Raw genomic sequence first — 21,872 nt, forward strand, 5'->3', positions numbered from 1 at the left:
GTCGTGATGGGGCAGTCATGTTTATCGCTGCCATTGGCAGTCTGCTCGAGTCGTCGACAACTGCTATGGTTGCGACCCTCTTCTGTTCTGTTTGCCATGGCCACCAAGGATTCGAGTGTTCTACGCGTAATTGAAAAGGAATAATGCATGCCTACCTCTCTTTAAGTACGTCTTCATCGCAAAGTAGCGGCGGGCAATTTGATTGGGTTTTTAGGGAAAAAGTTGTTCAGAGATCGATGGTTGTGTGTGGGAGGATATATATATATATATATATATTTTTTTAAAATAATAATAATAGCAATTTGATTGGGTTTACTGAATGAATTACCCTCTTTTTTTCAATTAAAACATTACCCATCTCAAAATTAATTGATAGAATTCTTGATAAATTAATTACACAAATGCTAATGCTAATGCTAATGCTAATACTAATACTAATACTAATACTAATATGCTGTTTACTCAAATAATCACATACGTACGTTTATATATGTTTAGAGGGTAGGTACATGCACCCATTGTTAGTAGAAATTAGAGATAGCAAACTATGAGAATTACAAAAACTTTTTAAGTGCATCGTTATGTACGGGAGAGTTCTTAATTTTTAGTTTTAATTTGAGAATTTGAACATATTATTTCTTAATACTATTAGTTTTTGTTTTCATTTTCAGTTCTACAAATTGCTACGTACATTGACCTAATTCGATCAATATACAAGGTAATTCTACTTGAGTTAAATTAACTCATTTATCGTCGTCCTTAATAATTAAAGAAAAAATAACTTTTTTTTACATGTTCAAAATTTTAAAAATATAGGTAATTAAATAAATAAATTTGTTTGTTTTTTTTTAAAAAACAAAAATTGTAAACAAGAACAAAACATAAAAAGTAAAAGTGCAATCAAACCCGCATAAATTAGTGGATAATTAATTGGTTGGATAATAGGGCGAAGAAGGTTATTTCTACTTTGAGAGTGAATGGATCATATATATATATATATCACCAATGCTAGGGAACTTGTTAAGCATGGTCGCGAAAGTATGCAATTTAGAGTTAATTGTATTTTTTATTATTTTAATTATATTATTAAATTATGTAATTTTAAATAATAAATTTAGGAATGTAATTAAAATAATAAAAAATTTATAAATGCAATTGAGTCAAAATTACAAGTTCTTTGAAATAAGAAAAAGTTCTAATGTTTAAATAAAAAAAATATACAAATATAAGAGTTAAAATATGTATTCTATCACGTGCTTTTAAGTATCAATTTTAAAAAGTTAAATGAAGTTGAAACTTGAAATTAGTTGTATTCAAATATGGGTAGATTAATTAATTAATTTATTTATAAGTAGAGCTTTTATTATAAAAGTTGTTTAGGTTCAACTGGTTAAGTCAAATCTCTTAATTAAGAATAAGTTTATTCATAAATAATAAATAAACTCTTCAATAAGCTTGTTTATAAATAAATAATAAGAACACTTAATATGTGAGATGAGATAAAAAGAAGGATTTTGAATAATAAATGAACTTATTTCTATAAGTGGAACAAAGTTATTAAAAGAGGTTTACAATTTTGTTTAATTAATAAACAAACATATATAAATGGACAAAGAAAGAAGAAGAAGAAAAAGAAGAAGGAGGAGGAGGAAACATGGCATGAATTAATTAATTGTCGTCATAAAACCTGCAGCTCTGCTGCTCGCTCAGTGCTCGTGGCTGCAGCCTGCAGCACACATATATAGATATAGAGTCCCAAAAACAAGAACATTATTCTTCTCCTCTCTCCTTAATTATTAATTCGAACGCCTAAACCATTCATTAATTATAATTAATTGGTTAATCTTTGAAGAGCAGCTGCCCGGCCTCTTCTTTTTAATTAATTCCCGCCGGCGGGATGCGTTGGGGACTCCATCTTCTGGCCGGGAGCTTCCTCCGCCTGCTGCTGATTGAATCCAAAACCACTGCACCACAAACATCGCCCATTCAATTCAGATATCATCAATAATCATCTTTTTATTAGTTTTTTTTTTTTTTTTATTCTATATAAGGGTATATATATAGGTATGCGCTTACTGGGAGATCTTGTCGGCGGCCCAGTCGGCCCACGAGCTGGTTGCTTCCTTGGCATCGTGCATGGCCTCCGCCGCGCCGTCCTTGGCGTGTTCCGCACCGGCCTTCACGCTCTCCGCCGCCTGATCCATTCCGCCCTTCACGGTATCAGCCACCGGCTCGTCCGCATAACACCGCAACAAGTCCGCCGATGCGACCACCAGAAGCACCAACAATGCCGTGTACTTTCCCATCTCTCTCTCTCTCTCTCTCTCTCTCTCTCCACTGCCAAATAAGACTCAGATCGATTTTGATTTTGATGGTGAAGATGATGGATTGATAAGAGGCACAGAAACTGTGATTATATAGTGAAGTGAAGGTGTCGGTGAACGGAGAAGTCGGTGCATTTGCGGCTGATCTGCGCGCGAAGGCCTCAAACGGCCGGGGAGCAAGACGCGTAGTTGGCAAGGCCGTTGGATCCGGGCACGTGTTCGGGCGGGCGGAGCTGGGATCCAATTCCGTTACTATTTTCCGTTTCATTCTCTGTTCCTCCGTTGATATTGGTGGTGGTATTCGTTTTTCTCGGATTTTGACTGACTGCCTAAATATAAGTTTTTGGGAAAATAAAATAAAGGGTTAATTATAACTATAGTTCTAAATTTTACAAATTCACAATAAATTAATTGTTAGACTTTTTTTCCCTGCTATTATTAAATTTTATTTTTTTATTAAAATTAACTTATGTTCTCATTTTTATTATATTAAGAGAAACTTAAAATATAAATTTTAAAATTATTTAATTATAAAATTTAGTTTAATTTTAACATGAAATAATTTTATAGTTTATATTAATATATGTCATGTCAATTTTTGTTAATAAATTTTAACAAACATTAAAAAAATAACTAAAATTTATTATTTATGGTGATAACAATTTAAAATATTGATCAATTTATCATGAAGTACAAAATTTAAAAATCAATAGTATAATTTACCAAAAAAATAAATAAACAAACATCCTAGGCTAGTCTAGTCTAGATTCATGTTACGGGCATTTTCTAGATCATCTTGGGCTATTGATAGGACTGTAATGGGCTGAAAATGGTCCGATGATAAAACCCGACCTCTCGAAACCCAATAAGCCCAAGGCCAAAGCCATCTCTGTGAGATCACACAATTGCTAGAGCGCGAGCTCTGGTCACTATAGCAAGCAAGTTCTTGGCAATGACTCTAACTCGTTGGTCAATCCGATCAACTAGCAAAGAAGACCACAAAGCAGAATAACCGGATCTTATATTTATTTGTCCTTATTCGTGGAAAGTCAGTCCCTACATGATGCAGAACTTTTACTCCATCTTTTATGGAGATAATAATGACACATTGTCCCTTATGATGTGACCTCACTACTTTAAACTTTGTGTAAATTATTTAGATCCTACACTATAAATAGGGAATCAAAAGGTATTGTACAAATATGATAAAAAATACATATTGTTACTTTGTCAAAATAATTAGAGAACAGTCGTGAACTATGCATCATTTCGACCGAATCACGTAAAAAAACTCTTGCGTATTGTTTGTTGATGGTGTTATTGTTTTATTCCTCTCATATTCGTGATTACTGAATCAGTACAAACCGACAAATCTCGATCGACCATTTCTAAACGTCGACAAATCATAACTAACTTTTGTTGGAATTACTACTCTTACGCAGTTTTTCGTTGCTCGTGGCCTCTATTTCGACAAAGAAAGTAAATCACAAATAAAAATTTTGCCTCATTGCACAAGACAAAAATCGAATTCATGACCTACTAATATAAATCTCAATTTATCGTGACCTAATTACTTGACCTGTACCGAAAGTATCATAACTAACTTTTGTTGTTTGAATGGTTTGGGGGACCGGAAGCAAAATAATATATGTTCAATTTCTTTTATGATTTTCAAATGATGATAATGGTGGCAATTTCGCTATTATGCGTGCTTAAAAAAGTTGATAAATAAATACCCTAAAAGCCATGATTTTTGACAAGCACTTACATCGCATAATGAAGACAGGATAGTTAAGAAAAATAAAGAAAGTACATCAGTTAAGTCTTCTAATATGATAAGACCAACGTTATTATGTAACATAAAATATTAAGTAACATGTATAACATTTGAATATATCGAACATGAGGCATATTACTTTGCAAAATTATTATAAAAAAAAAAGTATAGCAAACAATTAAAATGGGAAATGCTATCAATCAAACTATAGAATAAAAATCGGAGATGCTCTGCAATTTGGAAAACTATAGAATGAAGATTCTAAGTGTATAATAATTTGAAAAGCTGTAAGACATCCAACAAAATGACAATGGCCAAAATCTTATCCGCAGCCATAGGTAACTTTATTGAACCCGCATCAAAAGCTTCGCCAACACAGCCTACACAGGGTATCGCCCACCCACCATTACTGCTCATCAACCTGCCCTTATATGCTTCCAGTTGTTGCATGAAAGTGGAAGAGATCAATATACTACCAAACGTGAAAAATTCACAAACAACAAAAATTGGGAAACCTGGAACAAAAATTTCCCAGCCAAATTCCACTGTGTTAAGCTGTCTGACCGCCCTCAGATGCCAATCTCATCCGCTGCTCATGCTCTGCAACCTTGTAGTCGACTATCTCCCTGAACAGCCCAGAATCCAGTACACAATCCGGGCGCCCGTAGACGGCTGCTTGAACGCCGGCCATGAGTTTTGCGATCTCTCGACCCGAGAAGCCTTCTGTCTTCTGGGCCGCCTCTCGGAGAACTTCATCTGACAGATCTTTTATGGTTATTTTTTGTGCGGTTCTATTGAAGAGCGAGCCCAATTTGGACTCGTTAACGCCTTCATCAGACATGTACTTGTTCAAGTAGAGCTTCAGAAGTTTGAAGCGCTCCTCCTCCCCGGGAAGAGGGAACTCAATAACTTCATCAATTCGGTCAGTTATAGCACTGTCCAGATCGCCTGGTCTGTTTGTGGCAAGCACGAGAACTACATCCCTCGACTGGTCTCCAGTTCGAAAGAGCAATGCATTTAGAGCACTTCGTTGAGCCTCGCTCATGTGCTTGCTGTTACGCCTGCATTGAAATAATTGTACATTTGTTAACTTGGCTGCTAGGAGAAGGATGAATAATTTACAGACATGAATAAATTTTGAGTTCACGTTGGAAGGCCAGTACGTACACTAGCTCATGGAAATCATGTCCTAACATATAGCGTCAAAGATTTAAAACACTAGTATATGCATATTCAATAGGTACCGAACAACCACAATATAACAGTACCACAGAAAGGCACCGGTCAACGTTCCTTAATTTTGAACATAGGACAGCCAATTTTTGCAACAGTCAAGTAGCAGATCAGCTTGAAATTCAATAAGAAAATCAACGTAGCATACAGGCTAGTTTTCCTTCACAGCTGACCCTTTCTAACATTCTTGGGCAGATGCAGCTATGGATAATAAAAATTCTTCAACATTTTTCTGATGACATAGGTCTGAAAGAAATATTGAGCCTTAACTTACCTATTTCATATCAACTCTAACCATAAAGTAAAAACCAAAATACACAAAGATGCCATTAAATCAAAACGAACTAAATGGTTTCTTTCCCAGCATTTAACAGCTTGCTTAAAAAGCAAATTATTGAAACTTGACATAAACATTAAAGGATAAAAGTTACTTACTCACAGAGAAAAGCATCAGCTTCATCAATGAAAAGCAGCAAACCTTTCTTTGACTTTTTGGCCCAATCAAATATTTCATGAATTTTGGTAACAGCCTGCGGACCCAATGGGGCAACATCACCTCCTGTCATCATAGCATAATCCAAACCCTGCAGAAACAAAACAACATTCCAAAGGAAACTAGCCAGTAAGCATAAACTCTAGTATTCCCATGAAAACAGACCAGAACAATTAAAAAGTCCTAAGAAAAGAGTAACCTCCTACTGAAGCTAATTGAAGCAAAGACAATAGTGTCTGCTAAGTCGATTGTTAGTGTTCCTTTTTAAAATATATCATGCTTAAATTACAGATAAAGTAACATAAATCACCGGATATTTGTGTGTGTGTGTGTGTGTGTGGGGGGGGGGGGGGGGGGGGGGGGGGGGAGGGGGGGTGAGCATTTAAGGAATATTTTTCTCTTCTTATTGCTTGGCACAATTTTGCATTTTGGGATCTACCACTGACCAAACAAACCCCCTTGGTGGCACACATTGAGGCTTGCCTCAGAGAGAGAGAGAGTTGCCACCATACCGATTTTCGAGCTATTTCTCTGGCAACCATGGTTTTACCAGTCCCGGGAGGGCCATAAAACAGCATGTTGCGAAAGGGTGCCTCGTGAGACTTTGTGTTTGCTGTAGCTCTAGCAAGGTGCTCTATCCTTCTCTGCAAAGAAGGATGAAGGACAATATTTCCAAATTTAGTTTTACTACCAGCAGATGCTGCCCCTGCTGCTGTACTGTAATTAAGCAACTTGTTAGCTCCTTGAGAAACTATTCCCGACCATGGGAATTTTGCAATGGATGATTCTCGAATCAGTGATGGTTGCCCCAGAATCCGGTTGACATACCCCCAAATCACTCTGGATCCTTCTCTGCAGCCAGATGAAGAGAAAACACCAAATTTAATTAGATTGCTTAACTGCACAATCATTAGCATAACCAATGCGCAATCCAATATAGAGGCTAAAATATGTCTTCCCTTTGGCCATGTTGTGAGCAGAATAGAAATGATCAACATCATAAGCTACAAACCAAATACATGATTGAATTGTGTTAGGAAGACTGAGCAAAAACAGAGCATGATTCTAGTGCAACTTTTTTTGTTTTTCAACAGAAGATAATTGCATAAATATCCAAACGAAGGAGAAGCCTTCCGTTTAGATGAGTGGGGATGCGAGATAAATTAAAGTTCTCTTTGCTTTATTCACCACCAAAATTTGGATGGATATTAAAACACAGAAAAGAGAAGGCATTACCATATAAGTTGCTGCATTGTCAACATTGTAGACAAAGATAAAGAGGAAAAGGAATCATGATCTCTCTCCACCCTCCCAACCCCAAAAATAAATAATTAAATATATAAACATTAAAAAAAACTTACAACATACACATCCAGATGATATCAGATCTCCCTTTTATCAAATGACACTGTTAGTTTGTACAGATACTTGTGAAGCTAAATTTCATCAGGCACAATCTCACTATGGATTTATCAGTAGGGCTATATCATTTCTTCATAAAGTTGATAAGTGCAGTTAATCAATAAATCAGATCAGAGATTCAGAGGGACTTATAGAAAAACAAGGGTTCAAGGCGAGCAAGATAAATCCATAGCTACCTGGGATCAGGATATGATGGTCTCCTCACATATTTGGCTGATAATGCAACAAGATGTGTTGTACATTTGAACAAATAATAATGTGGTCACAAATAACCCTCAGTAAGCCAGTCATTAAGGGTAAATACACTTGCCACACTTAAGTTTCACTAAATTACTATGGGTACTCCCCCACATTCTAGAAATTACACTAACCTCCCCTCAGTTAAAAAATAGTTAAGAAATTCGTGTAATTGTTTAAAACTTTGAAAGTACCCTGGGTAACATTAATCTAACCTCAAGGGCTAATCTAATATACCTTTTGAACAATAAGAGTAGCCAATGTAATTTCTGAAAGCGAGAGGTACTTCGTGTATTTATATAGAACCTCAGGGGTGCCTCACATAATTTTCCCTTAACCTAAAAGTGTTTCACAAACAAAAATGCAAAGAGTACAGCATGGCCAGACCTTGTAGTATATACTCCTGCAGCTAAGGCAGTAGCTCCACCAACAGTCATAAGTAATTTACTCCTGTCATTTAACAAAACCCTGAAACCCCCTGCATATCATGGTCAAGAAATACCCATATTAAGAAGATATGTTTTAGGCAGATGATAATGACAAGAGAAAAATAATTTATGTCAAATAATATGATATGCAGCCAAGATGATATCATTAGTAGCCAATGACAAAGCTAAGCAAAAGTTCAATGAATTAAAAATAAAGATATAATATACCATCTGGATGTTATTCACATACATAAATAATATAATAGTAAATAAACTACAACACAATTCAACCAAATTGCCATACATACTTCAGAACAAACTTGTTAGGCTTGTGACAAAATCTAATAGAATAATAACCCATAATTATTTATTTCACACCTTCAATGTGACTAAAAGTTGTATTGATGGCTGCAAGCCACTTTTCTCTTTCGCCATTCATCCGTTCTAAAAGCATTCTTCTGTTATGGTCCTCGGTCAATTTTGCTTCATGAGCCCGACCTTCGGCCTCAGCCATGGCCTTTACTCTTATGGTTTCACGTTCTATTTCAGCTTTCTCTTTCTCCGTCTGACGTTGTTGAGCTTGGATCTGTTCTTCAGTCACCCTCCTTGCCTGTTCTTTCCGTATGGAGGACTCCTCTTGCATCCTAACCAACTCAGCATTATGCCGTCTCTGAGATTCATGGTCCGTCTGAAAACGCAACATAATAAGTTTAAATGCTTAACATATGAAGCTTTCTCTAAGACCACCTTCGTGCTCAATCACATGGTTGGATATGAACAAACCAAGTTTAAGGCGCACTAGTATTGAAAAATTGAGCACAATCACATGAATAAGGTTGAATAAATATACAGAACAAGAAATGAATCCAGTACTTCTAATACCTTGTTATATTACTACTTACTACTGTTTACACTAATATTTGAACTTTTACGGAGACAATAATATATATTAGGCATTCTAAAAAAGAAAAGTGAATGAAAAAGGAAAATAAAGCAAAAACAAAGAGGAATGAAATGTACATGTAAGTTGTCTGAATCTCAGATAAAGGTACATATTAATATTTGGGGCAACAAGTGTCATTTTCTTAAAGCCAATAACTCCAACAACAATTTGCAGGGGATGAAGTCGGGATCTTAGTAAAGTTCCACAACCATTGGCAAATGAACAAAAAGGCACTAGAAGGGCTAATTTCACCTGCATTCTTTTCCTAGCCAACTCATCTTCATATCGCAACATTTGTGCCTTTGCCTGTGATTGTTGCTGTAATAAATTCCTTTGCTCCTCAGCCATTTTCTGCTGCTTGTCCTGACAATGCAGATATTTGAAATAAGAACCACAAAAAGGGGAATTAAATCAAAAGGATAGGTTACAAATATACAAAAGGATAAAAGAAAAAATAAGTAGCAAAATTTGAGAAACAACAACATATCAAGCCTTAATTCCACTAGGTACGGTCAGCTATATGAATTCTAACTCGCTGTACAACAAAACTCATATTCTGCACATGTTCGTGCCTTAGCACAGTGCTTCACATTCCATGCCATACAAGGTTGATCATATAGCAATCTGATAAAAAATTTCTTTTACTTTTGACAAAATTTTATTATACAAAAAAACACCAAGCATACTATTCTATTTTAACCGTCATATCTTAATTCTATGAGTAAATTCTCATTAACTTCTCCATATTTTTGAAGAATAGATCCAAGTATTTAAATTGATCTTTTCTGGGGATAACTTGATCTTCAAGTCAATCCAATATATAGTTAACACATATAATTTTATATTTGGTTTTCAATCTATTGAATTTAAAATCTTCTAGAGTGTTCCTCCATATTTCAAGCTTATTATTCACGCTGCTTATCCACCAAGAGAATGTCATCTACAATTAGCATTCACCAAGGCACCTTTACCTAGACATGTTTAGAAGTTCATCGATCATTAGGCCAAAGATATAAGAAAAATATGAGAACAGAAAAAATCTTATAAGAAACTAGGTTTAATTGCTTGGGTAATCACATGAAGGATTATTCCTATATTGAGAGTGAATGGTATTGTATAAGCACTTCACATGTGCTATACATGTATACTTGCCACACACGAATGTGTGATACATACACAGCATGTCCAATAGTTATAAAAAACCAAAAAAAATGATAAAAAAAACCTGTGTAACAATGACTTGGTCAAACTTGGGCTCAGAATTCTTTTCCCTTTTTTCCCTTTTTATTTATTTATTTTTATTTCTTTTATTTTTTGCTTCTTTCAAATTTTTTGCATTGCTTTTGACTTAATCTATTCTTTATGACTACTTTATTACCTATTGCACTTACAAGCTTTATGTACTTGTAATACAAAATGCACATATATAATAGATAGTATTACTTGTGATAAATGAGGCTTAAATTTATGAACTGAAATGAATCTGTATTTTCTCCAGTATTTTTTGTGGTTTCTAAATTTTTCATAAAATAGTAAAAAATATATAGAAATACAATATCAGTATAATATCTCCTTGTATTCAAGACATGCTTGAACAGTCATTTTTCCAAAATTTTTGTATTTGCATCCCTATGTGTATCCAAAGGAGAGCTTTGGTGTAACAATAAGATTGCTGCATTGGGACCTGAAGGTCACAAGTTCAAGTTAAGAAAAACCTATTTGCTAAGCAACAGTAATTCTGGGTACGATTAACCTGGACATGAGCCTGGAATGTGGGACCCTTGTGCATTGGCTCCACCTTTTTTGGCCTATATGTGTATCCATCTTAGATGCCTAATAATAAATTGCCTAATAGAAAATGCATTTTGCTTAGTTTAGTAAAATGATGAGCCCCACCGGTAGAGAAAAACAAAAGAGCAGCATCAAAATAAAAATTGATTTCAAAGCATAAATCCTTGGATTTGAAGGCTTCATTTATTTATTATAATAATAATAATAATTATTATTATTATTATGATGATGATTATTATTATTATTATTATTTTGGCATTTGAAGCAGTGTTATTAAGAGCCCATGGCGCACAAGGATGTTAGAGCCAGAGGCGCAAGACAAGACACACAACTAGTGAAACTAGGTGCATGCTAACTAAAAAAAAAAAAGAAAAATATGTCTTAGTTGAAGAATAAGGTATAAAATAAGTCCTTACTCCTAATAATATATTCACAAACATGTTATTAAAAAAATTAAAAAATTCAACATACACTAACTAAAAAATATATTAAAATAAGTTAAATACCTGTAAATTTCAGCAAAGTACATCCCATTATATTTCAGCAACCAGCACATAAGCATCACGAAAGTTAAAAAAACTTTGCAAAAAAAGTCTTTAAGTCAACTTAAATTAAATTTTAAACAATTTATGGGTCTTAGATCCTAATTAAGATTAACTAATTATGAATTTTAAATAATATAAAAATCATCCTCATCATCAAGATCAAACATTTCCATATTTTCATCATTAGAGTCTCTTTGGTTTGATAGTCTCTTCAGATTTCTTTCTTTTTTATTGGCTGTCAGTTCATATTTTGTTTTTTTTTTCTTTTGATTTATTGTTTATTTATGTACTTAGTTATAATTGGAATTGGAATTGGAATCTGAAGAGTTTCTTTTTCCTATTAGGATTCTATTAAAAATTAAACAATAAACACTTACAAATGCAATAAGTTTGAAGGAGGAGATGTCCCGTTTGAAGAAGGGAGAGCTGAGAATCTCTTTGATTTGACAGTCTCTTCAGATTTCTTTCTTTTTTTATTGGCTGTCAGCTCTTCTTTTTTTTATTTATTTATTGTTTATTTAGTATTTAGTTATAATTGGAATTGGAATCTGAAAAGTTTCTTTTTCCTATTAGGATTCTATTAAAAAAATACAACAATAAACACTTAAACAGTAAAAATAGTTATAAAAAAAAAGCCAGGTGCGCCTAAGCCCAAGGCTGCGCCTGAGGGCCTGGTGGGCCTAGGGGTGCCTGGCTGGTCTGCGCCCACCTGGGAGCATTCCAGGCCCCAAAGGTGCGCCTTGCGCCTAGGCGCACTTTTAATAACACTGATGTGAAGGCTTTATGCCACATGAATTTAACTTTCTAACACCTTCCTAGCGCTTCCTATCACTAGATACATTATAGGATCTGTACTAACTTATTTTTATCAACAGAATGTTGGTACAGGTTTTCATAAGTTTGTTTATTTCCTATTTTCATCTCCTCTTTGGCCCATTCTTGTTATACACAAACATATTCTAAAACTAACAAATTTTAAGTTCATGGTTTTTCACTTCCATTAAGATCTGTCTAAGATGTCTAACTTTGGTCAAAATCAACAACAAATCTTATACTCCCATAAATTGAAATACAATTCTATTTTCAACACTGACAAAAACCTAAATAAAGGGTGATAGTTTGGAACCTCAAATCAATTTTCATAACTTCTTAAAAATGACATACTGAATAGCCCCAATATCGAATTGACAGGTTATCCATACACATACACAAGGCCTCATATTGTAACATCTAATCTAAAAAGGATGACATTGCTCAATTTTGCAAAAATTTACAGTAGAGAGAAATTTGAATTAAGATTTAATCTTAGCTTTCTTCTCATTGTTGTTAAAGATGAAGCCTACAATCAAAATGTTGACAGAAACAAAAGCCCGCATTCATACCTTCAAGTGTTTACACCATATGACCCTCCGTTCCAACTTTTCTTTTGCATTATTTATATATAGAGCAGATGACCATAGCTAAAGCCCCAACGGAAATCTCAAAAGGATATCTCAAAACACAATAGAAATTTTGGTCCTTTCCATAATCAATCTTACAGTTGGAAGTTTTTTGTTGCCTCTAGCAACTTCTAACACTAAAAAGTTCAATTTTATGTAAATAAGGGAAGCACAGCAGCAAAAATCTCAAAATTTGAACTGTGTAACTCACAATGTCAGCTTGAGATTGAATGGCTTCATAATGCGCTTTCTCTGCCGCCAACTCAGCAAGCCGATTCTGCTCCTGCTTTCTCATCACTTCGAACACCTTTTTTAATATAAAAACATGTATAATAACTCATATATAATAATCCATGAGAAATTCATTTTTATTTGGGAAGGCGGGGGTAAGATCACCTGCTTGGCATGCGGAGAACTGTTGATTTCTCGGAGAGCTTTGGCACCCCTCTCCAGCGATTCCGGATCGAACCCGCCCCTGGGCTCGTCAGCGGCCGGCGAAGCCTTCTCATGCGAAGATTCTGATTGTGGCGCGGGCGGAGAAGGAGAAGGAGAAGGAGAAGAAAAAGGGGAGAAGCGGAAAGGAGAATCAGCGTACGCGCGGTTAGACAATGCCGGTAAGGAAGCAGCCGTGGCTGCGGCGGCCGCCACCGCCGCTAAGGAGGACAGCCTTGAACCGGCCATGGACGCTTTCAAGGTGCGATTTCAGGAGGGCATCGAGCTTGTGGATACCGTGAAATGGAGGCTTTTCTTCCTGGCGCGCGCTTAAACCCTGCTATCAAACTCAAGCCAGCCTGAAAGTCTCTAGGGTTTAAATGTTCCATTGAGTCAACTCGGGGCGGGGGGGGTGGGGGGGGGTCCTCACCACCGTTTGCCTTTCTTGCGCGGTGGGTAACACTTGATTCGGGCTTTCTGAGTTTGGGCCGCGAGTTATTAGCTCTTTATTTTGGGCTTCATCGTTGGACAGGCCCACTGATATATATATATATATATCTACAATGAAATTAATTTTGTCACGTGACTATTGAAGGCAAACTGAAATTACATTTTGTCGCGTTGTTAATAACTTATTAGCGACGCCAATAATATTAATCTTATTAATCTTAAATTACATTTAATAGGTTTACTTCACCTTATTAAATTATTATTTAAAATATAATGCATTTAAATTGTTAATAATCCACTAGAATTCCACTTCATTATTAGATGAAACCGTAATAAACTCTCTTTTTTAAAAGATAAATTATAAAAAAAACTCAACTTTTAACTGCTTTATCAACGGTGAACTAACTTTAAATTTTAATAATACTAATATTTAACCTCTTTTTTTTGTTTCAATTAGCAACATAAATCTGTTAAATGGTTTGTGTCACATTCAAATTATAATTAAATAATTTTTAATTAGTCTGTGTGGGCCTCATTTCTCTCCAATTTTTCCATCAATGTGACCGACAATTTTTAGGTAGCATTTGTTAAAATAAATAAAATAAAATTATGTTGAGATAATTTATCGGTAATGTTTAAGATAATGTATTTGAATGAAGTGAAATAAATTTATCTAGAACATTCAAGATAAGAAGTTATATAATTTTTTTTTTAAAACAAATTTAACAAATATAATGAAAAGTAATTTTATCTGGAATACTTTTATTTTTTTACTTTTTTGTGTGAGAAGAAGAATGACTTGTTGGACTCTAATTTGCAAGAAGAAGGTTGGTTTTCTTGGGTGTGTCTCAATTTATCACATATCTAGTTTGGTAGCCATTGAAGTCATTTTAACAAATATCTTCTATCATCTATAGAAAACATAAATGAGAATGCTCTGAGCTCTCCTCCCTGTCCCCATAGCATGGGAATTTGGCTTGCTTATTGCTTAGGCAACATGGTTTCTTTTCTAGTTGATGTCAGTTACTACTACTTTCAATTTGTTAAGAATTTAGTATATATTCTTTTTGTTGGAGTGTAGACACGAGGCTTCTTGTGGATTCTTGTCTCATATTGTCTTCACAATCTTACATTTTTTTATTCATATATTTTAATTTTCACTTTTCTTTGCAAGTCAATGTTTGGTTATTTCGTTATTTATTTCACTCCATTTTTCTTAGTAGGTTAATGTTTTCATAGAACAAGAAGAAAGTATGTTGTTCAAAAGAATTATTTACCCCTATAATTAGTCATTATTTATGCTTAAGATTTATCTCATATGTAATTTGCTATAACCATATCCCTCTTGAGATTGATCTCATGTTTATGTTTAGTTTAGTTTAGCATTGAAAATGTTAGTATAAATGTCAAAAGGTACAATTGAATTAACTTTTGGCATTTATATATACCTGGATTTGGAATTTATTGGATTAACATAACATCTCAAGAAAGCAATGAGATGAAAGGAGTCTGTTTACTTCATTTTCGATCAATTCAAAAGTAAAATTGTTGACATGGAACCAATCATCAATTGAATTTATAAGACTTCCCAAGAGACTCAAACCATATCTCAAACTAATCTGAACTTGGATTTCTTGCACCATAAAAACAGGAGTAATTGTCTTGGGGCGTAGCTGGGATAATGCACTCTGATGCTTAAGTTAGCATATGATTCTAGAGTAGCGTAGAAGAATTATGAAGATAACTTATAGGCTTGAAAGAGTAGTATAAAATATTATACCTTTGACTCACCTATCGAGGTCTTTTTATTCATTTTTGGTTGAGTTTCATGATGAGGGATCACAATGAGAATTAGCCGGCTCTTCCCATGTCGCAAAGGATTAGCTGATTCCACCTAGTTTCATAAATTTGGGAATGAATTGGATTGGAATTATCATATAAGAGTGGAATATCTCATCTTATGAAGATTAGGACACATGACATCAAGAAGACTTGGAATGTCTATCTTGTGTTTCTCCATGTTAGGCTTGGATTTATTTGTTTCCTAGATCATAGGAATTGCCTCTTATTGAGCTCATCCTATTGGAATTGCCTTTGGAGGAGGACTTGGCAGATAAGTACTTCAAAAACTTCCCCTACTTGACTATGTTTTGCGAAGATTATTCATATCTTGTCTTGGGGAATACTTTGCCATCCATCTTCTACATGAATTAGGCTCTCTTGCTTTGCTTAACTCTAGGTAATTTAGGAGTACAATTTGTTTGGATTCTTTGTGATAACTAGGCATTCAAAGTCAAATTGTGAATTAAGCGAGTGTTTAAGCTCTATGGTTCTAATGACTTGATGCTTTCTTTTATGTGTAATTTTATATATTTTCGAACATCATCAAAAATGTTATGTCATCATGTAATGGCTTGTTTGAACACATCCTAGTGTACAAACAACCCTAAAGGGAGTTATCACTACAAACTTTGGAAGGTGCTTAGTGCTTGTATTCTTTATTTTTGTAGAACAAATAAGGTTGTTAAAATATTATCTTGCTTTTTGAATCTTGAAATTTTCACAATTAGCTTCTTCTTTTTTTGTAGTGACAAGACAATGACTAGGACGATAAATGTGAATTTTCCATAGTTTAGTTGATAAGTTGAGGCATGCTAAGGACAAGGCTTTGAGGAGGAAAAAGACATCCTTAAATTGGAAAATGAACTTAATCATCTAAATTACGAGGTATTGAAGGAAAAACATATAGTTAATATGTGTTTCATCATGCTTGATGGGTTGCTTGCAACATTCCTAGCAATGGTTGTGGTAGATTTTATGAAGATTGATTCGTAAAATAATAAAAATAAAAAATTATATTTTTCTTTTAGGATAGATAACTTAGAATTTGTGGTTGCTTATGTTTAAGTTGTGCAATGATGGGTTTAGGTAGTGCGGTTTTTCTACACTAGTGTTTTGTTTAAAAAGTTGTTCTTTTCATGTTTCAATTTTTTGTTTTTATTTCATTTTTAATTTTTTGTGTTTGAATGTTTGTTTTGAAATTGTTGAAAACATGTTCTTTTTGTTTGTAGCATTTTTGAAATTTTGAATGTGTTTATGATAAAAATAGTCAAAACAATTTTTTGTTATTTTAATTTTTTTATATTTTTTTTATTTTTAAAAATACGTTTTTAAAAATATAAAAATAAACACATTTTTACTATTTTCAAAAACTAAAAACAGTTTAAAAACAATAAAAAGAACATGGGCTAAGTTTTTCAATACAAACTACTCAAGTCACTAATTCCATATCAGTGTGAAAATTTGTTTATATGTCAGTATATTTCCTTTACAATGTTAACTGGAGCAATTTAAAAGAAAAAAAAAGAACGAACATGAAAATTGTTGGTAACAATTTCAAAACCAGAAATATACTAATAAATAATGGATTGTGTACTTGGGTCTAGCTCGAGTGTTTAACATTTGGATAAAGCTATTTGTATAGAATGGAGTGTATAGATAGCTTTACAGAATTATGAAATGACCAAATTATCCCTAATTTGTTCAACCTAACACACATTCTCTCTCTCGCATCGCCTCTACTCTCCTCTCCTCTGTCTCTCTCTCGCGCTCCCCTCTACACCTCGCCGCTGCCTGCTACACCTCAGTTGGTTTGGGTGGTTGCCAGTTGCTGGAGATTGCAGCGGTGAGGAGGCAAGGTAGCAAAGCGCAAAGGCGAGGTGGCGAGAGGAGGCGGGAAGCGGTGAGATTGTAGGCGAGGGCGAGGCGGGTGGCAAGAAATGGAGGGAGAGAGAGAAAGGGGTAAACAAATCGCGATATATCGCGTCTATAAAAGGGTTATATGAACCTTTCTGTATGAACAATGTGACCCTTAACATTTTAGTCTCCTGTTCAATTGTAGCGACTAATAACACTCTTTGGACCATTTAATATAGAATATACTCATTTGGCATTAACAACTGTGATCAATTCAAATTAACCTTACACAGAAGCATAACGAAAACGCAATGGAAGACATTGCTATAAATTGATTTACATATATTGGCAAGCCAAAAACTGGCACGTTTTGCTATATTGAACCGATCGAATGAAATATGTTGAGGGAAAAAAAAGACAGCCATAGTTTTTGTGAATACAATAAAAGACAACCCAAATGCCCTTAGATGACTGACCAGGGTGTCCCTACAACCTGGATATTCATTGTCATATTCCTTCTTGGTTGTGAGTCTTGATATTCCTTCTTCCTTCCACGTCGTTGGAGCAGACCAATATGCTCCAAAAGCCCTTCCTTTCTCCGGTAGAGTTCGTGGTCCCCAATGTGAGAAACCCTAACTTCAACTTTCTTCCCAAAGTTTTGTGGTCCCTCCCGTTCAATTTCATCCCACCTGTACTATTTCTTCACTAGATATTTACACAATTCCTCCAAATGTTGTTAGCAAATTGGAGGGAGATGAGGTGGCAACACTTGCCACCTCATTTGCCAACATAAACTAATAATAAAATTTATTTAACTACAATTTGGATGTCACAGGGTAATGTTGTTAGCAAATGAAAAGTTAAATGCTAGCTAGTATTGATAAAATTTAAAATTGAGCCCACAGTTGATAAAACAGTAAAAGTTGATTTTTTTTTATTTTTTTTGACAATTTACCTTGATAAGATCTTAATAAGTTGAAGAGGCTATTTTTATGTAATTCTAGTTTAGCATATCTAAATGTTATTTTTTATGAATATTTTACACGGATGGTATTTTCCATTTTATAGTTTTTGAACAGCAATGGATCCATGGTGGTCAAATTCTGCAACTGCTCAATGAACTCATGGATGTGAACTTATCCTCTCTCAATCATGGAAGAAAACCCTATGATAGGTATGACATCAAAGGCCATTTCTGTACGTTACTTCATCTGCATTATCTATTTGTGTGCGCGTATATATATTTGCTTATATAATAGAATAGATATATAATTTACACTCTCATTTGCATCTTGTGGTTCTACCATATACATATAATTACCTCAGCATTCAAAGCCAAATTCTTTAGCAAATAGAGAGAGTGAGTTGATTGTGCAAATGCGTAGATACTGAGTCATTGATTCCAGAAATTCAATTACAGTAGCGCCAGTCTTAGATTACAGAGGGGAAAAAAAGTGAAAACAACAATACAATACAATACAATACAATACAATACAATCTTCTTGGGGAATACAGTATACATATAGAGTTATATAGTGATGCAGTAAGTGAGCGAGGCTTGAGAGAAAGGTCTGATTTATTTGTTTCCAGTACTGTTGGTTGATGCCTTTTATGCATTTGATGCTGGGTTTGACTTGAAATCCAGTTCCCTTTTAGGTACGTAATCAACCTGTTTAATAAAATGTTAAATAAAAGAAAAAAGAAATCAGATTTTTCTCATAAAATAATGATAGAACATGCAAAGGGTGGATGAGATTATCAGCTAAAGATGGCAATGCTGACAATAGCACCAAATTATAGACTAGAAAAGCACAACCCCAAGCAAAGACACGGCAAGTGATAGGCGAATAAAGGCTAGAAAGGAACAAAGAAAAGGGAATAAGACGTTGAGTTGGGCATGGGAAAGGATCTATGTTCAAATCAGGAAAAAAAAGGCCAATGCTTTGGACCTGACATGGGAATTGTTAGGAATAGAATTTAAAAGAATGGGATGGAACCACAAACATGTTATCCACTGCAAAGGAGAGGATTAAATCTCACTTGGACAAGATAAGAAGCCCAAGGTCTGTTGTTGGGCATTGGCTTTTCAAATGAATGAAGTCAAACATTTTGTTAAAGGGAACCTGTGCCTAATGGATAGCAATCGGTGGACCACATTAAAAGGCATTCCAGACTTCATGGGCGTATCTCATGCTGCTGCATCAAACATTTAGTTCCAAAGTGATTACTGAAGATGGTTAGGATCTAACCTAGATGCCATTTATTATTTGGATTGAGTTGTGGAAACAACTTGTTCACAAAAAACAAAGGGAATGCTGCGTACAAATACAGCTCTCCCTTGAACCTTGCAAAATAGGCATCCTTGTGCACTGAGAATGCGCTTAGAAAGAAAAACATTAAAATTACATGATAGTAACTGAACACTGTTAGGTTCATGGCTGGCTATAGGTGGAATAGTGGAGAGCAAAGGTAGGACTAGGAATTCTGGGCAAAGCTGGTAAATGAAAATCTAGTAGCAAAGTGATGTTTAGCTAGTTACTAGGTAAGAAGCAGATAGTGCATTACCTCTGATCTGAATATTCACTGCCTTAGTTTCCAGATTATTTGTAATTAGGAATGGGGACACTTCCTGATTCAATGTGCCTTAGATCCTCTACTAGGAGCTCATAGTGTCTTTTCACTTCCTCAGCCGATTTTCCACCCACTGCCCTAGAAACTTTCTGCCAGCGGTCAGGAGTGTCCTTATCATATATAGCCAGAGCCTTCTCAAATAGTTTGTTCTGCTTTGGAGTCCAAGAGGAGCTATAGCTAAGTGAAGAAGAGAAGGAGTTGGATGCCATTAGTGTGTATCCAAGTTCTTAAATGCACTTATCCAACTAAGCTTGAGGATGACAGAGGTCAAGTTTTGTGGTGATGAAGAAATTAGACTAGTGAGGAGCAAGGTTGGAACCTCAAATGGAAATGGAAGAGTGACCAAGCTAAATTGCAAAAGAGAAAAAAAGAAAAAGAAAAGAAAGCCAAAGAAGGGGAAAGAAAGGTTGTTCTAGTTGGCGAAGATAAGTTGAAGTCGTGGGATGGCATGCGAAAGATGTCACCAAGGCAGCTACTTATAAGCAGGGGAAAAAGGCAGTGGGGCTCGACTAGTTGGCGAATATTTCTTGTGCAGAGAGTTCAACAAAGTCATCCCTCTTAGGAACGACAAAATTGATCAGTTCAGCAAGCAACACATGAAAGATAGGAATCAATATCAGAACCATGATTATGTCACAGCTTTTGATCACTTGAAATTTATTTGTTGGCAGTGTATCCATGTTATTGAATTTCTTAGGCAAGTTACTAGCTAGTGGGATAGAGAACCAGCATCTAATGGCTAGAGATGTACTTTATTCTCTTATCTCCTTTTGCATTCTGATGAGGATTGAAGATTTTTTCCTTTTGACCTTTCATTATGTTTTGTCTTCTTTTATCTTAGTTTTGGCCTAATATATTTTTAAATTATTCAAACTTTGACGAAGATTTGTGGTTGCGTTTATGCATCTTAATTAGGAGATGCAGCAACAATTGGGAATAATAGCACGTCAAGGTTTGCAGTTGGCTCCCACACAATGAAAAACTTTCTTTTGATTAACGAAGCCACAAACTTTTTTTTTTCAGTAATTAAGGGTTGTAACTTGTAAGATCAGTTCAGAATGTCATGTTGGTTCATGGTTGTGCATCACATATCATCTACCATTCAGGGGGGCATATTTGTCTACTCAAAGACGATCATCTGGCACCACTAGCTTCTTTAGCTAATTCTGAATATTGATGTTGGTTAACAATTTTAGAATGAAAGCAATAAGAATGACCATATCACCAGCAGCTTTAGAACAAGAACAATGTAAAGTAATTAATGCTTTAGAACTTCTGGATAGATAGCCATCCAGTATCATATTGATCGAAGGTTGACTTTATCATTTGCCAGTGCTATAGATTATAAATTTGTCAACAACTGATCAAAACTATACCAAAGTTTGGGAAATTAATGAAAAGCAAAGAACTTTCATCTTAGAAGCCAGATGTAACCGACGCCTTCATGGTCTTCTATGATATGTCAAGCCAGCTGGTATCTTTATAAGTAGTTTTTTTCACAAAAACTGGAGACTCTGTTCTTTTGATACATATAATAAGAGTTGAATGAGGCAAATGGTTATGATTTAAGGACTCCTTGAATGACAAAACCATGCCCGTGTAAGGCATCAAAGAGGATGGGGATACCATAATTATAATAGCTTAATCATTGGAGTTCTAACATCATGACCCTATGATTTCAGTTCAGTAGAACTCACAATCTTTGTTCATTATTACTTTTTTCTCTGCCCTGAATATGGCTTGAATATCTAATGGCTAAACAGTTGGTTCAATGCCTTCTGTTTATAAATCTAAACTGTACGAATTGTACTCCATGTAAGATATATATGGTTCCTCTCATCTTTTAGCAATGTAGTCATAGATGTTTAGTGGAAGATGCTAATGTTCTTGGTCTTGGTGCATCCACACCTTTGAAAATCTTTTAGGTGATGGTTCACTGGGACTGTGGGGTGTTGATTGTTGATTCTTCCATTTGCTATTATTCCAACAAAACACGGACCAGATTTCTTGCTGGAAAGTAAGTAGCTTCCT

At 34.9% G+C, this 21,872-nt stretch overlaps 2 protein-coding genes across 2 annotated transcripts; both read right to left on the reverse strand.

Moving 5' to 3' along the window:
• Nucleotides 1-4,309: 4,309 nt before the first annotated feature.
• LOC127804846 (uncharacterized) lies at nucleotides 4,310-13,466 on the reverse strand. Its single transcript, XM_052341891.1, has 8 exons — nucleotides 13,029-13,466; nucleotides 12,844-12,939; nucleotides 9,110-9,220; nucleotides 8,293-8,602; nucleotides 7,874-7,964; nucleotides 6,340-6,679; nucleotides 5,770-5,918; nucleotides 4,310-5,162 (listed from the first exon to the last, which is right to left on the reverse strand). Exons 1-8 carry the CDS (start codon nucleotides 13,311-13,313, stop codon nucleotides 4,652-4,654), a joined length of 1,893 nt encoding a protein of 630 aa, XP_052197851.1. The 5' UTR covers nucleotides 13,314-13,466; the 3' UTR covers nucleotides 4,310-4,651.
• Nucleotides 13,467-18,586: 5,120 nt separating this feature from the next.
• LOC127804278 (protein RADIALIS-like 5) lies at nucleotides 18,587-20,301 on the reverse strand. Its single transcript, XM_052341115.1, has 2 exons — nucleotides 19,776-20,301; nucleotides 18,587-18,879 (listed from the first exon to the last, which is right to left on the reverse strand). The coding sequence occupies exon 1, from the start codon at nucleotides 20,048-20,050 to the stop codon at nucleotides 19,811-19,813; it is 240 nt and encodes a 79-aa protein (XP_052197075.1). The 5' UTR covers nucleotides 20,051-20,301; the 3' UTR covers nucleotides 18,587-18,879; nucleotides 19,776-19,810.
• Between the last annotated feature and the right edge of the window lie 1,571 nt (nucleotides 20,302-21,872).

The sequence above is a fragment of the Diospyros lotus genome, chromosome 6, assembly GCF_014633365.1.
Source record: "Diospyros lotus cultivar Yz01 chromosome 6, ASM1463336v1, whole genome shotgun sequence".
Taxonomy (NCBI): domain Eukaryota; kingdom Viridiplantae; phylum Streptophyta; class Magnoliopsida; order Ericales; family Ebenaceae; genus Diospyros; species Diospyros lotus.